This window comes from Lupinus angustifolius, chromosome LG03 (assembly GCF_001865875.1).
Source record: "Lupinus angustifolius cultivar Tanjil chromosome LG03, LupAngTanjil_v1.0, whole genome shotgun sequence".
NCBI classification, from domain to species: domain Eukaryota; kingdom Viridiplantae; phylum Streptophyta; class Magnoliopsida; order Fabales; family Fabaceae; genus Lupinus; species Lupinus angustifolius.
Window position 1 is genome coordinate 23,723,510 of NC_032011.1, and position 12,611 is coordinate 23,736,120.

Here is a 12,611-nt window from a genome sequence, read left to right on the forward strand (position 1 = left end):
TTTATGGTGGATTTTGTTAAGTTGAATAATGATGAAAGTTGCAAAGAAAATCTCCAAAATATGAGTATATGAGGTTCTATTTGATCCTATGGGACACATTCTTGCAAGACTTTATAACTTGAATGTCACTACTCAGTGGCTTTCTCAACCTTTAGGTGTGCAAATTTGCTTTTCTTAGTTCCGGTCCTTAGTTTTTTGTTTTCAATTCATGTATTACCAAAAAACAAAAATATCAAATCGTGAATATATTTTTTATTAAATATATGGATAGCTAACAAATTAAGAGATCTAAACCCATTTTTTATAAAACAATAATTAGTACATTATTTTTGAAGGAGACAACTTTACATATTATTACATTACTGACTCAGAATTATCTAGAATTCCAATATTATATATACTTGTGGATATCTATTAACCATAATTCATCAAATATAAAAATGATAGATGAGGTGAGTCTAGAAAAGATGATACTCACTCTAATATGTAAGTTAGGATATTACCCTTATGGGTAATTTGATGATTTCATATAGGATTTTAGTGAGTTTGCCTATGCATTCCATCACCATGTGTATCAGACACCACTTTTTTTTTTTGCTACATAATCTCTTCATAAATCTTTGGAATACAATTAGTGCTAAAGTAGATATGTTCTTCTCTAGTATGAGAAAGAATAATTCTTCTTTTTCTTTTATTTTTAGTGACATTATATATAAAAGGGTATAAGTATTATATTATATTATTTGTTTCCTACTATTTGACTTTCCAATATTGAAGAAGATCCATACTCATACAAAAAAAAATTGCGAAGTTCCGGTCTTGGTGAAATCAACCCGATTTACTTATGAAATTTGGTCCGACCCGGAACATTGCGGGCCACCCGAATCAAGAATAGAAAATCAGTAGCTGTGTTTTGTTTTGTGTTGTGTTGATGATGGCAGATCCCTACTACCCTTACGCTACTCCCGCACTCGCTGATTCTGACCCAGGTACTTCTTCTTCTTCTTCTCTCTTCCTTTTTTCCCTAACGCCAATTTCAATTTCAATTTGCATTCATGGAATGAAGGGTAAAAAATACCTTACATGTTCTTAATTAGGAATTATCTTAACATGTCATTTACTCTTTAAACCCTATATACTGAAACATAGAAATTGAAAACCTAGTTAACACTTCAATTCATATGACATTGTTTACACGTGATACTCATGTGTTAATTTATTACTTTGATTGTTTCAGCAAGCATTGCCAGAACTAGCTTTGCTGGTTATATTCCATCCACTGCACCGTCATTATTGACTTCTCCTCATGCATCAAATAGGACTGAATTGCGTGGTGCCGGACCGGATTACCCGCAGAAAGATGTAAAAAACTTCAATTATTGTTGAGTTATTATGCAATTAATACATTTGTGTGTGTGTGTGTGGGTGATAAATTTTCATAAATTTTCGCTTGAACTAATTGCAGATGAATTTGTATCGGATGGGGGCGTATGGTGTTAATGATACGATTGGTTCTAGAGTTCATCATGAACCTGTTGTTGCAGCCGGGCATGATGTCAAGCATTATCCATCTCTTGATGATCGTGATCTTAGTAAAAATCGAGATAGTTCGTTAGGAGTTAGTCCAGGTGTTCCTGATATACATAGTGAAAGATTGATCACGAAAAGCAATCATGATGGTGTCTCGATTGCACCAAGGGATTCAAACGTTCTGTTTGTGGGTGGACTTCCAAAGGACTGCACTAGAAGGGAAGTTGGCCGTATCCTTTGCTGCATACATGTCAGGATTTATGCATTAGCATATTTGTGTTTGTTCATGGAGTATGTGGATAATGGAAATAGGAAGAATGCATCTTCAAATTAAATTCTTATTTGATGTATAATATAACATCATTTTTAGTGGTACTTTGTTACTTCAAGTTCATCAAAAACTTCCTGTGGAACTTTGGACAATATTATTTTCCTTTTAACAATTATGTAAATGAAATTGAAGTGTGTATGAAATAACATTAATCGAATTTTATTGTTCTGTTGATATGGAGCCTTGACCTATTTCTGAAGACCTTTTCCGTCCCTTTATTGGCTACAAAGATATCAAAGTTATCCACAGGGAGCCTAGACGAGTAAGTGTTTAAATTAAGATGTTCATCTATATTATTTTACATGGAACCTATAACATAGTTGTTGGTTCAATTTGTAAAGTCCTTAGCAGGAAGTTGTTAGGGAAGCAAAAATATAACCCCTTGTAGTGTAATTTACATCTGTTGACAAAGGAGAAGTAGAAGAAACAATACGGCTGAGATTGTGATTGTTATCTGTCTTTTAGCATTAATTAAGCTATTGCTTCTACTCTGTTCATGAAGTTCTTCTAGTAAAATACTAGCTTTGGTTTCTGTGGTGAAGGCCTTGGGGACCTGAGACACTCAGTTGGTGATGGAAAGGAGAGATCCTTCCCTAACTCTTGATGTCGGATGCAAGTGCCAGTGGATATCCAATGGGGATATCCTGACACTCCGGTCAGCAGAAAGTATGGCATGTGTGTATAAGACAGAGTAGGGTAGAGAGTAAGAGAATAGAACCTCTCTCCATCTTGTGATGGCATGGCCTTTTATAGGCTCAATCATGGTGCACGATTCTTGGGTGTGCCCATGAACCCCTGTGGTGCCCTGGTGTTAGTCTTCCTTACTCTAGGCTTCTAGAACCTTCTGGAATCTGCTCGAGCTAGTGGCAAAGCTTAAAGTCTATTTCGAGTTGGTTATTAGAGGGGAAGGAAAGGGAAAAGAGCTTGAGAACCATGAAATACACTTGCGAGAGGGCTCCAACTCTCAAGACTTCAAGTATCCTGTAGATATTCTCTATAATATAATTTGATATATTCTAAGATATTAAAATATATTTTAACACCTTCCAAAAACCAACTCACAAACAGACCCTAAAAGTTATGGGATGGTTCTCTTGGGTTGGGTCACAAACGTTGTCGGACCTCCTTGGGTCCAATTAGGGAAACAGTTGCTAAACTATATTTATTGTAAAATGTCAATCTATGTTATTTGTTTTTATTTGATTTATCATGAACGTTTAGTAGTTTTTAAATGACCAAGCTTACTGCAGAGTGGAGACAAGGCCATGATTCTGTGCTTTGTGGAGTTCATTGACGCGAAATGTGCTCTCACTGCCATGGAAGCTCTGCAAGGTAAAATGTTATTTATTTAATTTTATCAGTTTGCATATGAGTGATTTTGATGTCTATCCATATGGTTTTACAATGTAATACAATTACTACATGCCCAACTCTACAGGATTACTATGTACTAACTTGACGACATTCTTATGGGACAATTTAACTAAGAGAAGAAAGTGAAATTTCCCCATATATATGTTTGTGACACCTCTTATAGTCTTATGCTTTATATATTAATTTGATTACCATAGCTATTTCATAACCTGATGCCTTTTGTCCAGCCTTTTGAACTTAATCATAATATAAATGTGGGGGAAATACATCATATACTCAAATGTAAGATTTTATGCAGGCTACAAATTTGATGATAAAAAACCTGAGTTGTCGACCTTGAAAATCCAATTTGCACACTTTCCTTTCCGTCCACCTGATCATGATCAACAGCTTATGTCATAGTAACTGGTACTGGTTTTATGTTGCGAGAATTCGTTTGCTGCTGTTCAGGTGAACTATATTTGCAGAAATTTGTTTTTACATTCCAAATTGTAGATGAGTTGCCTTGCCAGTGAATATAGGAATGCATACATGGATCAATTTCTGGTGACGAACTTTCATGCTTATTTTTGGCCCCCCGTTCATGGGTATAAGGTCATGTACAAATACCCTTGGCAAACACCAAAACGGTGAGAGTCTCATGTATTGGACAACAATTTTTACCTTTTAATGGAATGTATTTTGGCAATTCTTTATGGTTTATGCGTGATAGTATAAACTATATATGCTATTAATATCACAATTTGCTTGGTGTAACTATATGCTATATGCTATATGCTATATGCATCACCTTGGTTTACTGTCTCACCCATTCAAGGGTGCCCTGGTGGTGATTTGATTTGTTATTATTTGTTATCAAAAGCATATTTAAGGGCTCACCATTTCTTATGCCCATATTTAAGGGCTCACCATTTTTGCCACACATATCTTATGCATATTTTATTCAAAGTTGAATCAAAAGTTGCTGCACTTTTTCATCCAGGCCAAAGTTCAATCCAATTAGCACAGCTGCCTAAAACTATAAAGAATAATAATACTTGCTCAAAGTTCAGGATTCTGAAAAAAAAATGTCATGCCATCACAACTAGAGGGCCTTTCCAACTGTTCTGTTAAATGTATTTTTATGAAAAAAAGAATACTATATGGCTATAAAAGGAGTTAAAAATATACAAAATGAAATTTCTAAAAAAAGCCCTTTTAAAAAACATATATGACTAATTATGCAATATACATGCTAAGATTTGTGCTGAGTCTATTGGTTAATGATTGTTTACAAAAGAAAGGCTGTGAAAAGTGAAACTTCCAATGCTGAAAATTATCTGTCTTGACTGTGGAATATTGCTAGTCTATAAAAATTATCCCTACTTATGGGTTGGCTCATTGTCACTATTAGAGTTATATCCAGAACACCCACAATTATCAGTTGAAATTTTAATAAATAAAAACAAATTGTGATCACAGTGAACTAAATGATTATTAACTCTATCCTTATAATTAATAAAGTATAAATTATTATGCCAAATTGATCCATTGTTGAAATTTCCCTACAGTCTCTCTAAACTGCCATCATTGTAATTAATGTGTCCTTTCTACAAATAGTAGTTTAGTGTGAACTGGAGCAGCAATAGCTGCAGTAGGGTCTTGCAACTTGGTGGTGGAATTAACAAAGCATCTAATCTAAAACCAATGTGGGGTTGAAACCCTGAATATCACTCTCATTTCACAAAGTCTCCTTCTTAATTAACCTTTCTGCTAAAGTGTGAATGCGGATGAGTAGAATTCTTATTCACATTGTTGGAGTCAATTTGTGATTTGTAAACAAAGAAAAAAATAGTACAAGATTTTGCTTCAACTTTGAATAAAATATGCAAAGGTGGGTATGAAATGTGCTTGTTTTATTGATTTGTTGCCTTTTATTTTTATGAGACTTTTTGACATGAATCTAATACACGATAGAGTGAATTTAGTAATCGTTGTAAATGTCCTCGTGGTAAGTTTGTCCACAAATCTAACAAGTTCTTTTGTCACATCTCTTCACTTCTATTGAAACCTGCATCTTTCATGTTCAACATGTTGACATACTTTCAAGTCTGAATTTAGTATCAGGATATTATTAGTGTAAAGTTTATTAGACGGTTAATACATTATTCATTGTTTATATATTTTTAATTTTATATAAGAGTTAATCATATTTACATGTAAATGCTAAATGATACGCTATTAATATAAAAAACATTTATTTCTAAAAGAAAAAAACATCTATATTTTTTATTCTCAAACATAGGTAAATTTGGCAAGAGTTTCTAATATCAATTTTAATCGTAGCAATTACTGACATGATTAATAATTATAATTATTTTATTAAATTAATTAATTGTCTTTGAATCATTTTCTTCTATATGTGTGAAATTAATTAAATTTGTTTATAAAAGAAAGAGAAAATAATATATACATCGACAATGTAAGAAATTGTTACACTATTATTACATACTCTTAAATAAAAATAATACAACCATATACAATACTGAATTAAGATGAAATCAATAAATAACTATACATACATAAGTGGAATGTCAAATAAGAATTAACATCAATTGGGACAAGCAAGCAAAAATGGTTATTATAGTATACCATGCCTTAAATGACAAGATCCTGGACACTACAAACAAATAAAACTTGCTTTTCTGAAATCAGTGAGAGGAGTGCTACAACAAATAACAACATTCTCATTTCATTAACTAATCTCTTGTTAAAGTAAGGAGCTGGTTCACAACTTACATGTCCCTGAATCTAATACATAAAAGTATAAAACCTTATCACTATGAATGCTATATAACATAAATTCATCAATATTTGTTGAAGGGGTAATTATACCTTTTACAGAATCCCCTTCAACAAATAATGAAGAAGACTTGAATATCATGTATAAAAACAAGAAAAAGAATTTTAATATGAAGTAACATAACAATTAAACTAAAACCTTCCAAATTTCAATTATAGGAATTTAGTGCCTGCTAGCCCATGGTGTAAAAGATTATGAGCAATAGCATCTCTTGCCTTCATGGAGCTAACTGATCTCATCGCATCCTCGGGCACCATATCATCATCGACAATATCGAATATCAACTCGGGATCAATTTCTTCATTCCTGGACTCACATATATTATGCAACACACAACAAGCCCCAAGGACGGTAGGCAAATCTTGCAGCTTCACCTCAGTCCTCTTCTGCAAGCAACCCCACCTTCCTTTCAACCTCGCAAACGCGTCCTTCGCGATCTTCTTAACCTCACCGATCTTCTCATTGAAAGCATGCTGTGTCCAAGTAAGATTCTGCTGAGTATAAGGAACCAAAACCCAATCCATCAAAGGATACCCTGAACCCCCAACAACCCACACACCTTCCATAAACCCGCTACTAGCCCTATGAAAAAGCGCGGATTTTTCCAACACCTGATCATCATTCATGGACCCTGGCCAACCAATACAAACATCAGTAAACACCCCTCTCGGATTAACAACACCCTGAACCGTAATCGAATACGAAGTCTTCTGATTCCTCTCAGTATGCCTCTTATTGAAATAAGCAGCAACACTAATCTTAGGAGCTATAATAGGCACATGTGAAGTATACATAGATCCAACAACATTAGGAATACCCGAAATCGACTCAAACTCATTCTTAATATTCTTAATCGAAACCTCATCAGGCCATTGCAAATACTTAGGCATAAGCACATTCTTAATTGCAGTGCAAACCTCAAGAACAAGTTTATGACAAGTTGAAATACCAAGACCGAATCTTTTTGACACAAGCCTTAAAGGGTCACCAGTGGCTAATCTCCAAAGACAAACCGCTACTCTTTGTTTCACTGGAATTGCATTTCTTAAAGTTGTGTCCTCTTTTGCAATTACAGAATTTAGTTCTTCACAAATTGCATCAAATGTTACCTTTCCCATTCTGAATGCTTTTTTGAACTCTTGTTCTGGAAATTCAGGTTTGTTACATTCATCCCACCATGCTCCTGATCGATCCTTAACCCAAAGCCGCCGTGGAACACCGCCACCGGATTTAGCATCTTTGGAATCAGCACCGTCTTCGGTGGCGGCGGTAACTGCCACCAACGCTGCACGTGCCACGCCACGTGATTTCTTCCTCTTGATTTCTTCTGATTCTTCAACATCGCTGTAGTAATCGTCGAGATTGGAATAGTAATCAAACATGGCGTTTTTCTTCTTCCTGTGATTAGTTTCAATTGAGTTTTTCTCTTCCTCTGAGATTTTTTGAAGCTCCAATTCGTCATGTTTTTCTTGCTCATCGAGAAACAGAAGTGAAGTGAGGATTCCCTTAACTTCTTTGTTGTTTTTCCCGTCGCCGGCGTCGGAGTTCTTACGGCGGCGTTTTCTGGTGGCAGTGGGATTTTCATTCATTTGATCGAAGGGGTTGTTATTATGGGTATGAAAAAGTAGAGATTTTGATAAAGATGGTAATGAAATGAAGATTGAAGAATGAAGAATGAAGAGTGATGTAATAATAATATAATGGTGATGAACCTCACAAACTGCAAAACCTTCTTTTCACACTTTCTCTTGTAGTGTGAACGCACCTCACTTTTCTCAAACTCATCCTATCATATATTACTATTTTGTAGGGTACATTTTATATTGAATGATTCATTATTCTAAGAGTAAGTTTTTTTAATTTTACTCATCATCTTAACTATTAATTTTTTATGAATATTTGATGATTTTACTAATTCATATTATTGGATTTTCCTAAAATTAATGGTCAGGATAAAGAATAAATTTAAAACTTACTGTAAGTGAATCACTCTTCTTTTTATACTGAACAAATGTACGTACTTACAAAGAATGAACTTCATATAATTATCATTGTATAATGTATTGTTGATGTTTAATAATTATTGATTCTTAAAAAACTGAAATACAAATAAATGGTAAATGGTATACTGAGTTAATATAAATTTTTATACAGACAATATATAAAAGATATTATACTCTTTTATATAATATTTTAATTTCATACTCCATTATTATATCATATATTTGCAGTATTACACTCTAATTTAATATATTTTTAGTTAATTTATATTATAGTGTCAGGTTCTATTTGTACTATATGAATACTTATACATTTATTTTTATTTTTCACCTATATTTTTTTTAATTTGTTTACATTTCACAATCTTTGTAGTGTTAAATATCAACCCGTAATAAGAGTTTTTTCTATTGTTCGTATATTATTTATTATGAATATTATTGACTATTAAATAAATGTAATATACATTAGTTAAGTAATAATGATTAAAATATGAAATACTAAAGTCATTTTTTGTGGAAGAAACATTTGTCAAATGATTGTATACATAAAAACATGCTTTGGGGATTAAGGAAAAATATAAGAATTTTGCTAATATGAAAACGTATATTTTTAAATTTCTTAGATTTCAGTTAATTTAGGTCAAATATGAAGACCCAACAAAGGATTAATATTTAAACTTTTAATGTAAAATTTATAAGACTGAAATGTAAGACTAAGTTTAAGATTAAAAAAGGCTTAAAAATTAAGAAATTAGGATGTGTCAAGGATCCCTGTCCTAAGATTTGGTGTCCATTGTGTATCAATTTTATCAAAAAATGTCAACTAGTTAAGAAAAAAATCATAAAAATAGAAAATAATTTTCTTTGAATACATATTATAATGTGATTGGCTTGGACATGAATACATAATTTTGTTGAGACATGTAATCCTTATTTTGTGTTGAGCAGTTTTAGCGTCGGTGATAGTGATAGGTATAGGAGCAAGTGTGAACACGAAATTAAAATGTGGAGTGGCATTTGCGTAAGGACAATGGAAGACTTGGTTTTTTCTAACTTTGTTCATCTTTTCTTCTATGAATTGTTGCCTACGATAACTATTTCTTTATAGGAGATTGCATAACCAACTCTTTTGTTCTCATACTCTGAATCTACTCTTATAGGACCCCTCCTTCTTCATTCTTATACATTCTATATTCCATTAATTAAAGTATCAATTACTACCAACAATATATTGGTCAAGTGATATAAGACCTTATTAGATCTATAGAATGATTAAAATATTAAAAATTTGATTTCTAGGAGTGACAGTTGTTGAGAGGGGCAGCCATGAACCTCAAGAGAAATTAGTTTCATACCCAAAAAGCAAAAAAGGATAAAAGGATGATACCTTTGATAGTACCAAAAATATCGATTACAAAAATATTATTTTGATTACTTAAATATCTTTGAGTTGTAGTTTGACTTATATATGAGCTTTTAGAGATTGATTCCTGCATGGATAAAAAAATAGAAAATATATGAAAAATAGAAATAATTTAATTTATTGTAAAAGGGTATGAAATTTTAATTATTCATATTTGCACCTTGTTTTCTCGTGCAATTAAGTAGGTTCATGGCTTCCAATACCTTAATAAATAGGCATACGACCTATTCAAAATTAACATATGAAAAAGTCAATTCAAATATAATAATATATTTTAATAATTAAATTTTGATAATTTTTTAATTGTCACTTAGTTGTTGGACAAGATTATTTTAAGACACAATAAAGAGTGAGCATGTATTACCTTTTACCTATTAAGTTTATTTTCATGTATTTTATAGTTAACTATTCTATATGAAGATTCTATTTTAATTTGGTGATAAGTGATCTTAATTCTCATTATGGCTTTTTATTTATCATTTTGATGTATCTTTTGAAATATTATGGGATAATGCAAACTTTTGTATTATATGATACACATATTAGATGAACTACAATGATCTTAAATAAATAAGACAGTTTTACTCTATTTTCATTGTGCTATTTTTATTTTCTAACTTTTATTCTTAAATAAAAACAATTTTTAGTTGTTCTTAACTAAGGAAAAGTAAGGAGAGATAAATGTTGTGTAAAAAATGTAAATGTTGTGAGACCCAAATAAGAAAAAGAATAATATTTGTCATTGTGAGAAAAAAATATATGTGATTCTTATTTTATGGGGAGTTGTAATAAATTACAAAATAATGTGTGAGACCCAAATAAAAATAAAAATAAAAATTTTATTTGGTGGTGCAGATGCTCTTTCCTTATTTAAAAGAAATCACCTCCAATTTATTTTCTTGTCAATCATTTATGAGAAACAATTTATCCCACAAAACAGTCCTTTCTAAAATTAGCAAAATGGTTTGGAGGAAAACAATTTGAAGTTTTTTAGTTTGGAATATCAACATCTTCATGTAGTAAACAAACAATATAGTATAAGTGAAAGGAGATTTAATTTTTTATTAATATGAAAAACTGAGTTCACATCTACTGTCATATAAAAGTATGTTACTTCATATACTACTTTTTTTAATTGGTTGAAAAAAATATATTTAACTTAAAAATTTAATATTTGAACAATCAAAATAAATGACATATGAGATGACACACTTTTTGGGATAGAAGATGTTATGTTTCAGAAACTATGGTAGATGTATGATTATGTGCTCTCTTAAAAAATTTAATCTCACATGTATCATGTTAAACTATACTAGATGGAAGTAATTTGTTATGATTATGAGAAACTAATGTTAGAACTTAAAAATTGAGAAAACAAATTAACTTAAGGACGAAAATAACAGTTTTGATAAAAAATATTATCGTTGCTTACTTAACCTAATAAAATAAAAAATTAAATAACATTGAGTAACATATATAATGATATAACATTATTACTTAATTAACCTGATGTAGTAACTAACACATAGATTAAAATGTGACATTCTATTGAATATGAGAAAAGAAAATATAGGAAGCAATATGTTACTTCAAAAATATAGAAATTTTTAAAACCAGTTACTTCATGTATATAGGTTGGACATTGTGGTTAGAGATTATGTTTGTATTGTCTTATGTGGCTTTGTACCATGTTTTCTCTTACAACAAGTATGAACGCTTCAGCCTTCAAAAAAGTTTCTAATTACTGCATAGTACGTGGGACATTGATGTCTCTGAAAATGACTATGTCTTTTTTATATATAACAAATATTTTTTTATTGACAATTTGTTAACATATTAGTTGTTAGTATTTTGTTGTGGGTGAGAATTCACACTCAACCTTCTTCATCCTGACTATCAAATCATCTTATAACTCTAATTTTTGTTGTTGATGATGAGACTCAAACTCACAACCTCCTACGCTCCATTCCTTAAGTTCACCGTCTTCACCATCAGACCACCTTATGACAAATAGTTGTAGTGAGGGTAGAGTACACTATTGAAGTTGGTGCTTTCACCCTTCTTTTCTATGGCATGGTAGACTTGAACTTTAAGGTGAACATGCATGTTCAGATCCTCCATAAGGGTTTTACCTTGATACGTTAATTGGACAATATACACCACTATTGACAATTTGTAATCATAGATTGAATGGAGGGATGAGGTGCACTTAATAAAGTTCATGCCTAATATTTGAATATTGAAAATTTAGTTACGTGTGTGACTCATCCTAACATTTCTGTACACACCCTTAGTGTAGCAAATTACTATATTGCATGCCTAGTATTTAATGAAGTGTGTCAATAGATATACTTTGGTATATATTTTGATTTGTAGTATTTAGTGAATTATGTCATTTTTTAAGGTACTCTCCATATGTCATTTTGATGTTGCAAAAAGTGTTACCTCATATACATGTTCAACATTCTGTCACTTCCTCATATTTTAATAATATCATGGTAGTTTACTAATTTAATACGTGAGATATTTCATAATATATAGTAAGAGACAAATATACTTTTTTTTACAAAATACAATAATAATATACTTGATACATGTAGAAATTGCAAACCAACCATCTAATTAAATAATCTTATGAATTTTATATTACACTTTCTTGTTTATTTAGAGGTAATAGAATCATTGAAGACTTAGAATTATCTCATAGACTCATTGATTGGGTAGAGCTTGATCCATCCCTTTAACATCATAACCCTTACCTTATAGAATATGAGCTATCAAAAAACTTAAAACACATTTAGAGAAGAAATGTGAACACATCATAATGCACATAAAGTTTATAAATGATAGGAAGATACACTAACCCAATGATAAAGTTACTAATAATTAAAAGTTCAAGTACAAAATTTTCATTTTAAAGTTTATGAAATCATATAAAAATTCTCAAATAAGTTAATTTTCTACAGAACTTCAAACTAAATCTTGCATTATTTGAAAGGTATTTTTAATTAAAAGTAAAATGAAATTATTAATGGCTAATAATAAAAGAGGAAAATTAGGAAACTAGGTGTGGGTCAAGATGACATGCATGCTCAAATGCTAAATTAAACG

The 12,611-nt window shown here is 31.2% G+C and overlaps 2 protein-coding genes across 2 annotated transcripts; one reads left to right on the forward strand and one right to left on the reverse strand.

The window, feature by feature from the left end:
• LOC109343815 (RNA-binding protein 1-like) lies at positions 825 to 3,789 on the forward strand. Its single transcript, XM_019582295.1, has 6 exons — positions 825 to 989; positions 1,238 to 1,362; positions 1,466 to 1,760; positions 2,062 to 2,123; positions 3,112 to 3,193; positions 3,534 to 3,789. Exons 1-6 carry the CDS (start codon positions 932 to 934, stop codon positions 3,635 to 3,637), a joined length of 726 nt encoding a protein of 241 aa, XP_019437840.1. The 5' UTR covers positions 825 to 931; the 3' UTR covers positions 3,638 to 3,789.
• LOC109343814 (putative nuclease HARBI1) lies at positions 5,942 to 7,846 on the reverse strand. Its single transcript, XM_019582293.1, has one exon. It carries the CDS (start codon positions 7,664 to 7,666, stop codon positions 6,230 to 6,232), a length of 1,437 nt encoding a protein of 478 aa, XP_019437838.1. The 5' UTR covers positions 7,667 to 7,846; the 3' UTR covers positions 5,942 to 6,229.

Bases quoted from the DNA above. Each gene is read 5' to 3' on its own strand.
- LOC109343814 (XM_019582293.1), bottom strand. From the start codon at position 7,666: ATGAATGAAAATCCCACTGCCACCAGAAAACGCCGCCGTAAGAACTCC.
- LOC109343815 (XM_019582295.1), top strand. From the start codon at position 932: ATGATGGCAGATCCCTACTACCCTTACGCTACTCCCGCACTCGCTGAT. The intron at 990-1,237 runs GTACTTCTTCTT...TGATTGTTTCAG, and splicing joins ACTCGCTGATTCTGACCCAG to CAAGCATTGCCAGAACTAGC. The intron at 1,761-2,061 runs GTATCCTTTGCT...CTATTTCTGAAG, and splicing joins CACTAGAAGGGAAGTTGGCC to ACCTTTTCCGTCCCTTTATT.